This window comes from Parus major, chromosome 4 (genome assembly GCF_001522545.3).
Source record: "Parus major isolate Abel chromosome 4, Parus_major1.1, whole genome shotgun sequence".
Lineage (NCBI taxonomy): Eukaryota > Metazoa > Chordata > Aves > Passeriformes > Paridae > Parus > Parus major.
Window position 1 is genome coordinate 7,504,682 of NC_031771.1, and position 19,002 is coordinate 7,523,683.

A 19,002-nucleotide genomic window follows, 5' to 3' on the forward strand; every position below is an offset into this window, starting at 1 on the left:
TTTATTAATCCAGATGAGATATTTCCATCAAGCACTGGGCAAGCACTACCCAGCAGCTGAATGAGAGGTTAGAAACCAGAATTAGACTCTTCACATTTAAGCGGAAGGACAAGCAATTATGTCAGTTAAGGCCAAGATGTGAGCACTTCAGGATCAGTTAAAGGCCTATCAAATGCTTGTAATACATGCTAAAAGAAAAAAATGGCTTTTGGCTCTAATTGTAGAATAGCTATGACATGTCTCAACTGTCAAAAAAGCCCCATGTTTGTGAGGATTCCCTCATGCTGGCAGCTGTAGAATTGAAACCTGCTATTTCAAAAGGCATAAGGGGCTGGATGACTTCACATTTGTGCAAGTTGAAGTAAGAGAATGAAGTTCCCAGATATGTCCAAACCAAGGGAGCAGACCAAGAGAACAGCAAGGAAGTGTAAAATAATTATAAAATTAATAGTACATTAGGAAGAAAAAGCACAACTGCAGGAAGATTACAGAGCTTAGAAATGAGCTGAGTAGCCATAGCAGCATTTCCATTATTACCTGTACCTTAGGGGCATCAAACCAAACTGAACCAAATTCTTTACACTGGAAGGCAACGGAGGCATCATGCAGCTCAAACACTGACCATCAAAAGAGCAACTCTGACGTTCATGATATAATGAGTTTAATTACAATTCATAAAGGATCTTCAAATTGTTCCCAAGTTACCTGCACCATAAAGCAAAATTAAAGATACTGACTGCATGTGAGCAAAGCAGAGATGAATTTCAGTTTGAGTGCTGCCTACTCCCTTCCCTGTACACAATCTTGTCACAGTTGGAGCTGGAGGATTTTAAACCTAAAAACCCTGAATGTGCCCTCAGCACTGTGTGAGATTTTTTCATTTGCTACATTAAAGGACTTGAATGACAATATTTTGCAGTCTTCTTCCAATCTTTATTGTGCATACAGAGACAGGATCTTCATCTCCTACATTTCTTACTGGAATAAACCAGAATTTGTTTTAAGTTTTACAAGCTTTTCTGTTCTTTTGACTGTAGTGCTCCAATATGAAGTTTCTCCAGCAACCCTCCTAACTCCCAACGTGGTGAATGATAAAAACACATGTTTAAATATTTTCCAGATCCTTCAGGGAAACAGCTTTTTTATTCTGTGTAGATACCAGGCTGAGCTGTAATGAAACACAAACAGATGATAGCTCCTTAATAATTCTTTGTAGGATCAAAGTAACAGTACAACTTTCATACTGAATGTGTCATGGAGGAGAGGGAACAAGCAGAGGCAGTGTGAATTTGGGATGAACAGCAGAATTTACAATGTACTCTGTGGATGACTACTGCTTTTGTCTTATTTCAGATCCCAGAGAATACAAGATGATAGGTAGCAGGAATACACTTTAAAAGACACCTACAGGATAGATGTTTTAAACTTGTGCAAACATTATCCTGTAGTTTTTAGGTTTCTTACTGAATCACTATTATATCAGAATAAGCTAAGATTTAGTCATTGAAGTGACCACAACAAAAGTGTAATTTCTGGGCTCCCTACTAGTCCATCTCTAGTCTATATTTGATAAAATTTTACAGTGAAGGTGGAATATGCAGTGAGAACACACAAGTCAGAAAGCAGCCCTCATATTAGGAATAGAGAGAATTGTCACTCTGAATCTGACAGAATTCACACATGAACCTTCTGGGGCCTAGGAGAGAATAAATACCCAGAGTCAGAAGAGGGGACATCCTTGCAGCACTGGAGACCTTTAACAGGGACACTGCCTGTGTGTGTTTTATTTGGGGTGGAGAGAAAAAGGAAGGGGCTTGGCACAGCAGTTCTGAAGTCACTACAGAGCGGCCAAGCCTCTGCAGTAACCTCTGACACGAGGGCAAGGCAGTTCTGAAGACTGGCAACAAGATCTGGGCAGCATTTGGGCTGCACAACATCAACAACATCTCTGTTATCTTTCAGAGAGAGAAAGATGTTCCTGGTGAGGAACAGCCAATTACCAATGTTTTCAGGAACAGCAAGACCTCTTCCTCTATAGGCACTGAAGCCACGAGTTAATTCCCTTGAAATGTGACATAAGCATGTTTGGGTTTTTATGGGAAGACAGCATCTCAGAAGCATTAAAGCTAAACAGGTCCACATAACAAACAGGAGGTTAAAAAAAATAAATTCCTCTTTCAGAACAAATCTTCAGCAGCTGAATAGACCTTGTCATGACAGAGAGCATTTAGAGCCAGGAACCACAGCTTATGTTATGACAGCTTGGCAGCTATGCCCATTTATTCACTGCTGTTGGGAAAAAAAATGCCATTTGTCCTAACTGAGCAATTTAGGTCAGCCAAACATTTCCCCTCTGCAGCTCACTGGGGTCACCCACACTTACAAGCTGTAATTTGAAAATGGTTTTCCTAAATCACTGTAAAAAAAGCAGGAGGCAGAAATACCATCTTTAATTAATAGGAGGTCAACCTGAGTAATGAACTTCTTGGCAAAAAAATGAACTCAGTGTATAAACCCCCATGGAATTTCCTTGAAGTTGTACAGCTTGAACACTATGGAAAAACTGAATACTGAGAGGGATACACTCTCTCTCCTTTAGCTCTCCAATGGCCTGGAAGGAAAGAAATAAGCATTTCCTACCCTGCCTGCACAACTTTTGCCATTGCAGGAGCTGCTGCAGCCACTGGTAACTGCAGCAAGTGCACTCCAACAGACCTGCTCTGTGCAAACAGGAGCTGCAGTTAAATTTAAGGGTTTTGTTTTTTTGTCTTTGCTAACTTGTCATTTCTAAAGCTGGAAGTGCCTGTACACCTTCATTCACACATTTTGAACCATGCAGGTTTAATTCATATCAAACTGGTTCCCACAAACCTCAGCTGTCAAATATAAACATCCTTTTGGAAGGTGACGTGTCCAAAATCCAAGCTCGTTAAAATCGTGTGGGTAATAATGCTCATAGAATGATCACCTCTGCCTCAGGAATGATGTAAAGTGAGTACTTCTGCATATTCCATGTGCTTGGATAACACTTTCTGTGAGGTGGGTACCTGTTGGGATGCTGTGGCTGCTCTCTGTTCTGCCTGGCTCAGCCGCCTCTGAAGCCTGTCAATGTATTCCCGATATTCCATCATCAGCGTCTCATCCTGTGGAAATGGAACCTCTCATCACAATGCCAAATTCTTTTTTACTGAATCCACTCATTCTGTAGCAAGAAAGAGCTTAACACAAGAGGAACACCAGAAGTGGAACCGTTTTCCCCTTACAATAAAAGCCTGAGGACAAACTGCTGACACCTTAGAGAATTTCCAGCTCAAATGTGACATCATCTGACTTTTCCAATCAATCCAAAGGGGAAGTTTTAGTCATTTCACCATTTTGAAACAAGATACATAAAGGCTGACATTTTAATTCAGGTTATTTAATCCACAGAACCTGACAATGTAAATGTTTTAGCTATGCTCAGAAGGAAGAGGAATACAGTAGATAAAACATATGGGATGATAAACCTGCTAGAGAGCGCCTCTGTTCCCTTCAAAGGGTCTGTAAAAAGCCTTTCTTAACCAGCCTTTACTCACAGAAATCTGTTCTTGCATCATTTTTCTCCTCTAAATAACACCACAAAAAACACAAGACAGAAGGACTTATCCTGGATAGAACTGGATGTTATCCCAGATTTATAAGGCTGACAGGAAAGCCTTTTCTAAAGTGGCCATTAATTATTGAACAATGCACATTCCAAAACAACCCTGCCTTTAATCTTCAATGGATAAAGCTTTTAGCCAGATGCATATGTGGATACAGAATGTAAATTCTGCATGCACAAAGCATATGGAGAACTTGGTGTCCCTGTGTATGTCACATTATCCGTAATCCCAGTGTGCCTGCTCCTGTTTAGAGGATTCCAGGGATTCACAGGCAGAAGTAAGTTCAGAAAGATTTCCTGAAATTTGTCCAGACTTTCTAGATTAGTCACTTAGAAAGACAGAAAGATGATTCCTCCTTTCACTTTTGTAATGTGAGAGTAAAGTTCATTTGTCTTATTGCCATTGGAACATGTCAGTCAGCAGGGAACAGTGAGGTTTCCCAATTGCTACTGACTATCCCTGTCAAAAATCCTTAATCCTTAATTTTCTCTAACCAGTGTCATAACTCACCTAAATAGTTTTCTGCTAAGATTTTAGTGTATGCACATCAGGTTGTAACTGAAAGTAGCTGTCACATCAGTCATTATCTTACCTCAGTTACCTTCTCATTTGCTATTTCCAGCTGGGAAATGAGCTCCTGGCTACGGAGTTTTTGTTGATGCAGCTCACTTCTGGGAATCAGAAGAAAAGATGCTGATTAGCAAACAGTAGTATTTCAGTCATTGGAATGTAATTTCATAGATAGTTCTGTGAATTGTGAGGCTTATGGTGGGTTTTAATTACAGGGTTACTCTTAAAACACCCATTTCAAAAGCACCACACAGCACTTCTTCATGCTGTGCATTCAAAACTGTGATGGCAGAGGAACAAGATGTATTTGTTGGAATCAGCAAGACCTTGTCAAGAGCACTTGACATTTCACAGGGATTTTTTTCCTGTTTATTGAATCTTATTTTGAAGGCAGGGTATCTAGTATACAATAAGTATAAGCTGCATTTTGCACAGTAAGTTCAATATTGAGATTAAAATTCTAATTAGTGTTCTATAACCAGACCTCAGTGTAGGCGTTTTTAAAGGTGCTTTGAAGTACCTAAAAATAAATCATTCTATACTTGTGAGACAGACAACAATGTGACACTTATAAGGAAAAGGAAAACACCACCTACTTCAAAGCAGTCTTTTTACTTTTATACTGAATGAGTTTTAGTGATCCTCAATTTACACAGTATTGAAGACAAAAAACATCTGGGTTATGACAGACAATCTCTGAGCTAGTGACCAAAGGAAACAGTCCTTGCCTCCTGTCGTCACAAGAAGAGGGATGACTAAAGACACAACTCCAGTAATTTTGGCCAGAGAAAGGTACAAATCTAAGTGAGCTGCTCTAACCTCTGAGCAGTCTCTACCACCTCACCTTAAATGCTCTACCTGTTGCTGAAACTGCAAGCACTGCAAGGGAAGCTATAAAGCCTTTACTCTTTTAGAGGAAACGGAGATAAGGGAGGAGATTAACCTCAGATCTTAAACTCTGCCATTTTAATGATGACATTTAGTTCTCAACAATAATTCACTGTTGTAAACTCAGTAATTTGATTTTATAAACTTTTAAACTTAGTACTTCATAGAAGTTTGAAAACTGATATATGGCACTTGAAATACAAGGCTGCAATGCATCTGTAACATCAGGTCACCACTACATCTGGTGAGGAGTTTTCACTCACCTGTTCTCAACCCACCTTCTTAACCTCTTTCACCAGTCCCATGTAGATATTTACAAACACAGTTCAACAACTTTGAACTTTCATAGAAATGAAAGTACATGGGCAGATATTTCAATGATGTTAAACAGTTAAAATCATAGATTTTAAATATAAAATATAGATCATACCTGTTATCACATGTGAACACTTTTATATAAAGAAAGAATTAAAGATGGATTAAGATTGCAGGATCAAGACAGTATGTTAGTATGTAACACTATTTTTGTAATTTATCCTCTGTAATTAGTATTAAGCACCAAATGTGGCATTTTCAGTATAGGAGACCAATTTTTAGGTGCCCTAAAAATCCTCAGTTGCTAAAAGAAGCCTGTCTGCTGTGCTTGTGCTGAGGTGTGGAATTAGCATGCTTTGCAGCACAGACCATAAACAGAGTTTAGGGGCTCATACACAGCTGTGATCAAGAAGTTATTTTTATAATGAGATCACACTGAACACATATTTAAAAGGAAACAGTTTAACCTTGTAAGCATAAGGAAATGTGATGGCTATTGAGCTAGACAGTTGATTCATTCTGAGTGTTAACCCTCCCCCCAAACACAACTTATGAGATCTCAATATTAGAACTGAGCAATAACCCCAAACTGCTGGACAATTAAATCAGCCCCCACTGCACATTGTCTTTGCTAAGTGAGTAGGAAACAAAAGGTGAGCTCCTAGCATTTCAGCAGACGGGTGATAAATCCACCAGCTGCAGCAAGTACTTTCTGCAAAGCTCTTATGACAAATATAGCATGTGCCAGCTGTTTTTTTGGTTGAATTATACTATAATATGCTTCAGTTACTCTTAGTAATTATGAATTTTGTATACTGCCAGTACCTGCAGCTGTCTCTCATCCTGTTAATTTATTTTTTTTTTAATGAACATCTTAAAATAAGCAGCTTTGGCTGCCAAACATTACACAAGTGCAGCCAAGAATAATGTTTCAGAAAAAGAGGCAACTTCTTAATCTCAAGATGCCACACAATTCACTGCATGTACTGTACAGGATGTAGGGAAAAGGAGAAAGCATTCATGGCCAACACTTCATATATATTGCTGCCAAAAAAGGCCATTCCTCAGAGGCAGACTCTTTTCAATCACAGAAAAGATAAAAAACTGAGAACTCCAAATCCCACACATGCCTACTGATGAGTCAGGGACTCTTAACTATGACAAAGAAGTGTGTCAGAGGGAAAAACTGGAACAAAGACACCCAAAATAGCTGCAGTCAGATGGCTTAAGCTAAGCAAAGTCTTTAAATATAAAAACAATATATCAAGGATTCCCTTTTGTTAACTACTGACAATTATAATGCAAATGACTATTAAGGAAATGAAGCCATTCTGTATAGTTACTCAAATAAATGGGTTTATGCTACAAGTGTTTTTTACTCCCCCCAAAAGTTTTATCTTGCTACTAGACAATAATGACAGATGAATAGGATTATTAATTTATTAGTTTGTTCATACTGTGTATTGTTACTGCACTTTATTACATCAGTAATTAAAGAGTTCAGGTTTTAAAGCTCCTCAAATGCAATGTTTCATGGAAGCAAACTTACCCTCATCATTTAAGCTGATGTTTACAAATTGTTTCATGCTTTCATTGTTTAGCAGAAGAACAAGGCTGTGTATACCTATTTCTACCCCTATTCAAGCTAAACTGTACCTAAACTGAGCAATCATCCATGTGTCTGACAGGCCAAAGCAATATCCGTGCCAAAGTGAGAGAACCATCCATTTCCTGTCAGGCTTTCAAGTCAGAGGATCGACCTTTTTCCCTGTCTGCAGTTCTCCAGATCTACTCCACTGAAGGGCATTCAGTCATTTGATTCAACATAAAACTTGGATTATCCGTGTCAATCTTATTCTGTTCTCTGCTCCAACCAGAATTGTGTTCAACAAAAAATAAGCTCTTGGTGTTAGCCACTGGTGCAGAGTCTGGCAAGGGTTTATCTGCTTACCTGCAAAATTCTCTGTTTACCCCAACTCCTCATTTCAGGATAAGGACATAAAAATCTACAGAAAATACTGATATGCTAATGAGATGGGAGTAACCATCTTTTGTATTCGTGCATTCATCTACAGACCTGTAAAGGTGGGCTTTACAGAACAAATGAATCATCTGCCCTTATTTTTAAAACTTGCATACAGTCTGTCACTTCCATTTTATCTGAGCAGATGCTGGCAGATTGAGTTACCTTGGTTTTCCCTGAATTCTGCTGTCAGAACTGTCTCTCTCAACCCTTCCCATTATACCCTCTGTTCTGTTTTTACTGAAGTTTGTTTCCTTCCAATTTACAAATTTCCTAAACATTCTTTTGGTATTGCTGATTCCACTTTCTATGAGCTGTCATTTATTCTTCTCAGCTGAAGTCTGAAGAACTGCAGAGCTTTACACTGATGCTGTAAGGTAGCAACAGCAGTCTCAGCCAGTCTCTTCCCCCACATGTGGCCAGAGGAACCATTCTTCTGGATTACAGTGCTTCAGTAAAAGCAAGAGCCTTTACAAACTTGCCCATTCTTTCCTCACTTCTTTCAAAAGTAAATTCCTTCAAATGAAGACAAGAAAAGTAAAAAGCTGGAAGCACTTGATACTGATTTTTCTTACCACAGATGTCAAAGACATCTTAAAATTGAATGTCCCTTAAGTTTTTGGGACATTCACACTGAGAGCCAAGAGCTTTACAACTGCAAGCTCTACGCCCTGTAGGTCAGCAACAACAGCAATATGGATTGCTTCTAGTTCTCACCAAATTCTACACGCACTTGTGGAGAAGTGACACGGGAGATTAAAACAGCTTTTTCAACATTAAATCTTGATTTGGTTACTTGTAATTGGACAACATTCCCCATATACAGGAAAAGGGGGAAAAAATCAATTGGTAACTCAGTATCAGTTAAACTAATGAACATAAAATACTTAAATTATTCACCAAGACTTAAAAGCTCTTTTCATATCATGAAAGGTTACATTTTGAAATAAGTTTGACAGTTTTATAAAATTTCTACACTTCTGTGTTCCAATTAAACCCCTATAAAGAATGTGAAAGATGATTTTGTTTTTTACAACTTTTTATAGTGATCACTCACTTTATGCCCTTTTACTACTATTTTAAAATCGTTGCTGTTTAAGTTCACTTCAGTACATATCATTAGAACTCAAAGTACACTTAAAACGGATTCAATCAGGGGTCAGCAGAGCAGTTTGGTTTCTGACTCTGCCAGAGTAGAAGCTGTGGGAATAAAGGGAATAAATTTGGCATTGAGTTGTTAGCCATGCTGCCAAGGGCAAGGTTTGTGTTTGGTATGGTGACCCATGTCACAAGGAGCACTGACCTCCTCAGTTGCCTTCAGGCTTGACTGGCACAAGGACAGTGAAGCAAAACTGGCTCCTTGCCCTTCTGCAAGGCAAAGATGAGGTCTGTTACCAGTAAATTCTCCTTGGGATGCATGCAGCACCTTAAGATGCTCAGAGGGAGGACAGCTTTTCTCATAAATGAAGACTGCAATAGATTTTTATGAAGAAAATGGTGTAATTTAGTCTACAAGTAGGCACTGCTTCTGAATTCCAAGTTCAGTTTTATCAGCAACAGTTACATGTTTAACTTGAATAAGATACAAAGGTCCTGAAATGCACAGAACCATTTTCAATGAAGCCTGGAAGTATTAATTTCGTTATCAACACTTCTATCTACAGGGATCTACTAGACTCTTATGTTATTTCCATTACATGCTTTACCATTACAGGTTGCAAAATTTACTTCTTCATTTTTTTCAGATCAAAATTCCCCTGACATTCACTGTTGCTTCATTCCTGAGAATTATTTAATGCTTCCTTCGTGCATATGGATGGATACCACCTCACCAACAAAACACTGACTTAAAAAAAGACTTAGAACATGACAAATGAGCAGCACAGAATGTGGAAAAGTTAGCAGCTGCTGCTGGTAAGTTTAACAAAGAAGCCAAAATGTTTTAGGCACCTTCACATGGAGAATGAAAGCAATGAGGACAGAACTGAAAAACCATCATGACTTTCAGACAAAGGAATGGGAAACACCTACACTAACAAATGGGACACTGAGTCAGTGTTTACAGGAGCTGCACTAACAGCAACCTCCTGGTGAAATGCAATCTGAAACCCTTCCCCCATACATATGGATAGGACTTGGTCAGGAAGTTTGTAACTTCCTAAAAACACTCAGCTATAAAACACATTGGCATGCTGCAAGAGTAATGATTCTGGTTACAAACTGTATTTTTGTAAAAAATTAAATTCTGCTAATTGTCACCAACACGTCCTATGCATTTGCTCACGTATTTACATGGATCCTCCTTTCTCTTGGACCCCACCAGAAGGCTTGGTGAGACTATTTCCTGCATTAGCCTCAAGAAACCTTCCAAACAGAGCTTTTAATTAACAATAGATTAATTATTCTGATACCAGCATCAGTCTGTTATTTTGTGTTACTGAATTTTCCCTGATAAATGCATTTGCTGGAAAATTTTTCTGCTTTTTCAATAATCAGCAACTTGATTTTAGTTCCCAACACAGTAAGAAGCGATTTGCTGCACTGTACTTGCACTCAAAATGTTATTGTGAGAGATGAAAAGAAATATGATAATTATTCATTTATAGCATAAGCAAGGACTTTTGTGCTCAATAACTACTATTACAATGTAAATTCTGGAGCTAATTTTCATACCAACTGCATTCTGCACTACACTGCTGAGTGGCAATGCATATAAGGTGAAAAATAAGCTGGCTTTAAAATTTCCAGATAATACTGATAAGGATCAGTTAGAATACCTGTCACCATGATATCAGAGCATCACTGCACAGATTTAACAACAAATTCCTGATGTCAGTCTAAATTACAGCCTTCCTGTTTCTATTGCCAGCTTCCTTGCCAGGTAGAGCAAATGCTTTGTAAAGACTTCTATTTCTAGCTTATACAGTATGAAAAAGCATAAATACACAAAAAACCATATCATAAAGTAGCTGACTTAGCTTTTAGACTTGCACCAAAATATCTACTGAAGTCACATAAATAGGGACATTTTCAAAATTTACTACCCATTTTTCATCCAGGTTCACAAAGCAGACTTCCTTCTATTTTCTGTCAGCATTTTGCTGTGGATAAATAAGGTCTAAATCTTTTGGTCTTCTGTAACAACATTTTAACACTGAACAGTAAAGGTTTTAGAGGGAAAACAGCTGTTTCACAGACAGCTTTAATTATTTTGGAAGTCTGCAATTTTCCCCTTTTAATTGGAACTTGCTGAACCACATCCAGGATCTAGTGATGAACCTAGATGCTCAGCTGTGAGGTTTTGCATTTTGATTTACATAAAAAAACCTACGACTTTTAGAGCTAAAATTTACCTTAGCATGAAAGATTGCAAAATAATTTTCTTCTCCAGTTACAGCATTTACAGAAGAAGCTAAAGAATTATCAGTAAGAGCCAGCTAATTACACAAAGTGAAGCTGTACCACTGAAACTGTCTGTAAATCAGCACATCCTCCAGTGTCTCACAAAGATGCTCAGTATCGATGTTTTCTGAAAGAGACTTTTCCCTTATTTTAAAGAACTGTTCAATAATAATCTTTGCAAAATGCAGTATGTTTTAAGGGAGAATAGAGCCAGCCTGTATCTGAAGAGATAAGGTAAAAAACCCAAAAAACTGTAACTGTTTACTTAGGGAAGGTAAAGATGAGCACATACTTCACTGCAAAGATGGACATCCAGGTTAAGAGTAGTGGCACGGTAGATTTTCCTGCCTTCTGTTTAGAGAGCTGGCTTCTAATTCCATTCACACCACTGGAATTCTGACAGCCAAGAAATGCCAAGTTATGCTTCAGAAACTGGAACTACAGAAATTGCATGGGATACTGGAAATATGATTGAAGCTGAGAATATGTAAGGCATTACATTAATAATAAAACATGAAAAAACCCCAAGACTACCCCAAAGGAAATGAAAGGTAGGATTCACTGCTTCCCAATTTTAAGAGGGAAAAGCTTTGCTTCCATGTTAACATGACAGTAAAACAACTTCTAAAATCAGTCTGAGCAAAGAGCCACCTGAGTGCATCACTAAGTGATTAAAGGTTGCTTCAAATTTATCAAGTTAACAGAGCTGCACAACCTGAATTTTTGTTCTCAAACCCACTGAAAGACAATGCAGTGTTATATTCCTTTCTAACTACTTTAATTTTAAATAAATCAGACTTATGAAATCAGGCTTCCTGTTTTAGCAGTTATTGTTGACCAGTGTGTCAATCTCCTCCAATTTTCATCCAGTTTTGAAGAGGAGATCTTGAGGACAAACTTCTTTGCAGTTCTATAAAATACCAGGCTAATTTAATCTCAAATTAATAGTATACTTGAGCTAACTGACAGTGTTTCCTGAGCCTAGAAATGAAATAAAGCATAGGGGAAGCTTGCAAAACTGAAAATATTCTTATATTCTGCACTGCAAAATACAAGTATCAGCCTAGAAATATGGATGAATTAATGGTATTTTTTCTTAGGAGAATCACACAACCCATTTTTATCTTCATTTATAACAGCAGCTGCTCAGAAGAGAACATTAGATGTACATTCCAAGAGGTTTTAGTCCAGTTTATATTAGACATTTGGAGACTCACTCCACAACTGATGTTATGGCTTTTCTGAAGAGTACAGAAGTTCTTATAATTCACAGTTAAAACTGTCTAAATTGAGTGTGCTGTATCTTGAAAGAGAAAATCCAAAGTAATGTATTCCACTTTTTGTCATTACAAAACCTCATGCATTATCAACAAGGTAATGAAACAGTGAAAGCTTTATTTCAGTGCTAACTTCACAGAGAACATCACAGGTTCTTTTTAGATGATTCTTTGTTTTGCTGCAAGCACATCTTTGGAGTCTGGATGGTTTGATCTTCATGGTATTTCACCACAGGTCTACTGTGACACACCAAACAGTACCTGAACCACACTTGGCAGAAGGGGAACAAAACTGCACTTACTTCAGCTTGCTGATCCTGGCTTCTGCAGTTTCAGTGAGTTTTTTTGTTTCTTCTTTCCACCGGTTTGTTGCTTTTTGCTGAGCTACTAAGAGACGTCTGAGCTCAGCAGTGGATTTGTGACTGGTGTCCTCCATCTCCTTGAGTCGAGCTTCATAGCCATGCTCTTTCACTGCATGCTCATGCTCCATTGTACTTATCTAAAAAAAAAAACCCAAATCCAGTACAATCAAATCTCTCATATTTTACCTTTTTTTTTAAAATTTGTTTTACAATGCCCGAGTTAAATTTATAAACATTTGCATGTAACATACAATAATTAAACCTCTCATTATATACTCAGAGATACGTGTTCCCAAAGCCAATTTAAGCAAATAGGACAACTGACAATAAGGGATAATGAGCTGTGTATGCTTATTTTTGTAAGTAATCTTTATTCTTCTCCCTTGTGTTTCCTCCACAGAAACAAGTTTGTTCTTTTTCATCTAGCTAAATGTGTTAGGAGTTTCTTAACTGTATCTGCAATCCTTTGTACATCAGAGGGAAATGAAATCAAGCAGTGAATCTTATCGTGACTATAAGGGAAGCCTGTCTGATTAAAAATGAGACAGGCAAAGATTTAGTAAATGCTTTCTATGCTTCATATCCACTACCTCTCTGTTACAAGATTCTGATCCTTTGTTTTAGCAAAAGGTTCTGGACTTGGTCGAGTCCCTGTTCAATTTGACAGCTTTCTTTATCTTGCAGTGCTAAGTGGAAGCCAGATTTGTGCTGGTCCCCATTCACACCCTGTAAAACTGCCTACTGAGGTTGTCTTCATTGCTCCAGAACCTTAAATCCCCTTTTTTTGGTACCTTCACACTGCAGAGGGGAGAGTACCAACTTTCTATGCTCAGAAATCACATCAAGGATTAAAGCTGTTCCTCCCTCCAGAAGTCAGTGGTACCATGAATTTGCAGAGGTTACTACTGATTCCTTATCTGACCTGCAGCCTGCTCAGAGGCATTTAATGGAACACGTTCACAAAGAACAAACCAGCTTTCAGTTAATAATCTTGTTTGCAGCTAAGCTTAGAGAAGGACTTCCTCTGTCCAGAAAATAAGAGCCAATGCTTGACAGCCACACTATTAAATTATTTATTAGTTAAACACTGCCCTGACAACGTGGTGGACACACAAGTAGAGGAACACTCTGGGCAGAAAGTCAGACAGACAAAGATTTCTGACACATTAGAGACAATAAATAAGTGAAGATTGGGAACTGCAATATTATTTAACCTATTCATCTTATTTAAAGCAAAGAACATTTGGGGTCTTCTTCTTTTAATGCACATTAAAATACAATTTAATTAGCAGAGATTGAGTTACCCCACGGATTCTGAGGACACACAATGCGACAATAAAATTACTTTTAAGCAGCAACCAGGAAGCATCACTGAAACTCAATCTTAGTTTAAACATTTAATGCTTTTTTTCTTAGAATTGCTGCCTTACTAAGCAAATATTAGTCTTACATTACAAAAGATAAACCAAACCCAAAACATACCTTTATTTTAGCTTTTTGTTGAGCCTCTACTGCCAGTTTTCTCAAACCATCCATTTCATTTTGCAATTGTTCGTTCTCTTGCTGAAGTTTTAGTCTTTGTTCACTGACAAAGGCACTCTTTTCTCTTTCTGAATCCAGAGTGCTTTGCAATTTACAGATAACTTCCTGGTAACGAGATTTCTCTTCCTCAGAGCTAGAAGAGAAGGAAAGTCTGGCTTCAACTGAAGAACTGAACAACTCCTGAACCAGAGAACAAAAGATATAGACTGGGAGCTATGCACAAATCGGCAAAGAACTTTGTCATGATGATGGAGTTGATAAAATCAACCTTACTTTTGCAATTATGGTATTTTGATGTCTGCTACTGAATAAAAAGGTTTGACAAAGCCCTAATACACTGAACAGTTTAAATAGTCTGAAGTAATTTCCACTGCTTTCTCTTCTTCTGTAAACAGCTGTGACATCACTTACTTCATTTCCAGTTGTTTCAGTTTATTTTGTGTCATCTGTAGACTCCGCTGAAGGTCATCTTTGGCAGCTTCTGCAAGTAAATACTTCTGATGCAGTTGCTCGAGCTTTCTACTGTCAGGTTCATGCTCTCTTTGTTCCCTGTAAATCTGAAGAGTAAACTTACATGTGAATTTACTCCTTATTGCATCCTATTTTCCCATGATTTAAAACAAAATTGAATTTCTAAAGTTGTTGCTGCCACTTGAAAAAGAGAAAAGTTTCCAAAGATCTGGTCAGACATTTATTTTGTTTTCTGTCTATTCATCCTAACTGGAATATGTACCAGCATTCTTTTGGATTATGTTAAACATCTCTCTTACTTTTTACATGTTTTAAAGAAGTTTCTTTTTCAGTTTGGTGTTGCTGCTTTAAAAGACCTTCTGATCTTTTAAAATAGATTAAATAAACAATAAATTAAAAATAGAATGCAAACAACCTTGAAGTAAAGATATGAAAATTACAATCAAGAAAATCTACTCAAAAAATAAAATAAGAAATTAAGGGAGAAATACATGAAAAATGGGAAAAAAATCTATGTATTTTTCCTTCTGTAAAGAGATCTTAAATGTGATGTAAAAATACATACAATTGCCTTACCTTTTCAAGTTCTTCTTCCACTGCTCTCTTTTCTCTAATGATTCGTTCAATTTGACTCTGTTTTTCTCCACATTCCTTTTTATAAAAATAATTTTTAAGTAAGATTTAATAAATCAAAATAAAAATTCAAGAAGTGCTGAAGCCAAACCCTGCCCAGAGTAAATGTAGTTCTTGCTGCTGCCGCGGGTGCATTTGAATGTATTCACCTGCTCATTATTTTCCCTATAGGATCATTCAATATACAGATCAAGACATGTAAAATGAAACCTTTTTTAAAAAAAAATTAATGCATAAAAAGGTGCATAAGCACCAAATTCTTTTGGTCACCTGCATCATTTATTGCAAGTTCCTGGTTCATTCAGAAATATGATGTCTATGATTCACAAACTTTCTCCTGGGATACTTCATCAGCTTTCATATCAGCTTTCTTTTCTACACACACAACTCCAGATAAGCATGGAAGGCTGAGTTTCAGAGTGCATCTCTGAAATAAACAGGGATAATTAAGAAGTGCCATCACATGGGAAATATTTTCTAGAGCACAGATCTCACTGTCGAAATGCCTGTGAACTCATCTCTGGAGACATGCAGGATGTAATGTGCTACATAGTAACAGAGGACTGTCCTACACAATTACTCATTATTCACACATTGATTGACCTAAAATACTAAATTCCAGTGGAAGTATTTGATCAGCAAAGCCTAGAAGTTTTGAATGTTCTGTTACTGAGAATATTTTTATCAATCAACTCCATACCATCTGAAGAGCTGAAACTTCCTCTGTTAGCCGAGAAACCTGCATGTTACATTGCTTCTTTGCAGTGTCTACCTGTGACCAAAACAAAACTACAAAATTAGTCCTACAAACTATTTTTCCATCTTGCTTTTTATATATATATATATTTTTATTTTTTTTTTCTTATACATCTATTTATGTATGCAGTGTATAGGTGGTGCCGGTATATAAAGCATGAAAATACCTGGGACCACAATAACTGACAACTCTTATGACATAAATATTAGAAGAATTATTATTATCAATCCATACTACTTAAACTGAGGGGGTTTAGGAGAAAAAAAAGCACAAATGAAGACACCATGAGTGTCATTCACATCTTCACAATGCAGCCTTCTCCATACCAGTACCTGCAGAGACACCAACAGTTTTGGTTTTTGTTTAGAACACATATCTAGACAATAAATGCTGAAGAGGATGGTGCTATCAGCCTGCTGTCTTGCCACTTATATTATCCAAACTCTTGTGAGAAAACTGCTTGTGATGACCATGCACCAGCAGTACGTTTTCACTCTGAGGAAAGCCAAACAATCTTCCCATTCTTTATAAACATCATAACTTACTTCCTTCCTAATTCTTGCAGCAGTATTTTCTGCAAGTTGAGACATTTCATCCTGCAGTTTTTTGATCTCTTCTTCCTTTTGTTTCTCCCCAAAGAGTGCCTAGAAGAACAAAAGAAATATGACTGATATTTCAGTGCACCAAGAGAAAAACCCACACTACTCAAAAGACACCTTCTTTTCCATTTTACTTTGGAGTAGCTGACACCGAGACTCAGTAACACTGACACTCAAAACATGTTGCACTAAATGCACATTCTTGTAAATCAGAACCACACAAAGAGTTAGTGTCAATAAATGCCTTTTTCTATTGGGACTTGGAGATTTTGGCTGAGCATGGAATTTTACAGAAGAAAGCACAGGAATCCAGAGGAAAATTTCTACCTCAATCTCATACAGGGAGAAAAAATTTAAAACACAAAGTGTTAACAGAAATGTATATTAACATACATTATTTTTTTATTCTGTTCATTAATGGAACACTTTTTATTTTTTTCTTCTGTTCATTACATTTTCTTCCCAGTTTTAATAATTCAGGATGTTTAAGCCAGAGCAGTAAATTAAGAACTGTCTGCTTTGTTTTGGCTCCTTGAGACATATTTTTATATCAATATTTTTGGCATAAATGTTATTCCATGATAGTTTAATAACACATTGTATATAAAAAGTTTCTTCTAAGGCCTCTTCACATGTCTAGATTTCTTTCTTGATGACTCTCTATTTTCCTTGTCTCCTATGTCTTGCCTTTAACAGTTACAAATTCATAACAGAACTTCCAATTTTTTTTTCTTACATTAGTATTTGGTAAGAAACTCTGAACTCTTGTCAAAAACTTTGGAAGATGTATATTTAGGTACAGTGTAATCACCATTTAGATGACCTTCATCCAGGCACTCAACATATGCTTTGTTTATGAAGTTTATACTGTAGGACAAGTCTGAGTGATGTGTGGTCACAACCCAGTTTGCTCTCTATGCATGACTAGTTTTAGCAGAACAGACATGAAAGAAGCTACCTTGTGTATCCTAAATATCCTGATTTCTAGGAAATACCTTCATCCAACGACTTACCTGACTTTTTTCTAGGTTAGCTTCTTCTAAGAGCTGTATGCAATCTTGGACTTTTGCAACAGCATCATATGTCTCACTTTCTAGACTGGCAGACTTGGCCTGAAGCTCTCTAATCTGTTCCTCCAGGGCTACTTTTTCAGTTCTCAGTTGTTCAGCATCTTTAACAGTCACACACAATCTACAAGACAGCAGAAATTTAACAATGTGATGGTTAATTAGGACACTAATCCATTCAAACAGAGCTATTAGTAAGTATCTTTTCCTAAATTGCTCAAAATTGCATTGTTATCTGCTTGTTTTTGGATAGAGTATTTTGAGTTTGATGATAAATCAAGTCCTAGAAAGAAAAAGAATTATAGGAGTTAACTCAAATCTCTAATCTCAGAAGATCCTTGGAAGAATCCCAGTGATATCATGGGATACATCACTGAAAACGTTCTCTATTAAAGCAGAACAGAACAGCCCCAGAAGAAATAAAGTTTTCTTCTGTGGAGGAAATAGAGTAATTGGACAAGGGCAAGGAAGTTGCAGTCATAGTTTTAGAGAAAGAAAAGCAGTGGTAATTTCACAACAGCTCAGGAATTCTTATTCTTATATGATTGTCAGTACTGGCAGGCATGAGAAAGGACAAGAGAGCCTCAGAGGGATCATCAAAAACATCCCTTTGTTATTTCCTAACATGTTTGCCATAAAACATACAAATGACAGACTATTTTTGTAGAGTATAATTTTTGCATGTGTCCTGTTAGTAACACACAGTGAGCTCTCTTTACCTTATTTCCAACTGTTTTATACTAGACTGCATTTGCTGCAAGCGTTTGTCAGATGCTGTTTCTCTCTCCTGGGCAGATATCCTGTCTTCTTCCTGAAAAGAATGAAAGTATTATCCAGACCTGACCTGAGCTTCCCTGAACAAAATAAAGATATAATCACATAGAACAAGCTAGGTAACAACTTGCAGTTAATTTAATGTCAGCATTCAGAAAATGACTGTCCATTTAGTTGCAACAGAAATGATTCTTTTCTCCAGAATACCTTTCTCTCCAATTGGCTGTGAAGCTTTTCTTTCAATGCCATTATTTCTTCAAGCTTAGCATTTGCTACTTGTGCATCTCTTTTGGCTTGCCTGTATATAAAAAAACCAGTTATTATAGAGGGGAAAAAAATGGCTCCATCAAAATTTTGTCACAATGGCTGTGAAGAGTAGAAAATTTCCACAATACTGTTCTTACAGGGCTGCAGATGTTTCCCCCTTCTCCTTCTCACTATGTGGCACAGAGAGAGGAATACCAAATTCTGAAAGTCCTGAAAACTTCACACATTATGAGGAAGGTGCATGCATTGGTTAAAGGAGCAGGAGTAGGCAATCAAAAACTTCAAGTGATTCAATAACTTAGGTATCATTCTTAGGTATAATTAGTCATAGATACAAAATAGAGAAGTCTTTTGCAGAATTAAACTTCACTTTTTAAAGCAACAGGACTAGGAATTTAAAGAATCACTATA

The 19,002-nt window shown here is 37.2% G+C and overlaps 1 protein-coding gene and 1 long non-coding RNA gene across 4 annotated transcripts in view; one reads left to right on the top strand and one right to left on the bottom strand.

Annotated features, from left to right (window-relative positions):
* Nucleotides 1-639: 639 nt before the first annotated feature.
* Nucleotides 640-19,002, bottom strand: part of SCLT1 (sodium channel and clathrin linker 1) — a 30,133-nt gene continuing 11,770 nt past the window's right edge. For 2 of the 3 annotated variants that reach the window (XM_033513941.1, XM_015623818.3), the window contains 12 exons: nt 18,532-18,622; nt 18,270-18,361; nt 17,497-17,674; nt 16,430-16,528; nt 15,828-15,899; nt 15,071-15,145; nt 14,435-14,580; nt 13,964-14,156; nt 12,422-12,618; nt 4,237-4,315; nt 3,048-3,143; nt 645-1,168 (listed from right to left, as the gene is read on the bottom strand). In XM_033513941.1, coding sequence (XP_033369832.1) covers nt 1,106-1,168; nt 3,048-3,143; nt 4,237-4,315; nt 12,422-12,618; nt 13,964-14,156; nt 14,435-14,580; nt 15,071-15,145; nt 15,828-15,899; nt 16,430-16,528; nt 17,497-17,674; nt 18,270-18,361; nt 18,532-18,622 — 1,381 coding nt within the window. In that variant the 3' untranslated portion in view covers nt 645-1,105. Of the gene's footprint in view, nt 1,169-2,968; nt 3,144-4,236; nt 4,316-12,421; nt 12,619-13,963; nt 14,157-14,434; nt 14,581-15,070; nt 15,146-15,827; nt 15,900-16,429; nt 16,529-17,496; nt 17,675-18,269; nt 18,362-18,531; nt 18,623-19,002 lie in introns of all 3 variants that reach the window. The other variant, XM_019006240.2, reaches the window with a different exon arrangement.
* Nucleotides 9,186-12,601, top strand: LOC117244323. Its single transcript, XR_004497175.1, has 2 exons — nt 9,186-9,354; nt 12,355-12,601. It is a non-coding gene; the product is annotated as an uncharacterized LOC117244323 (long non-coding RNA).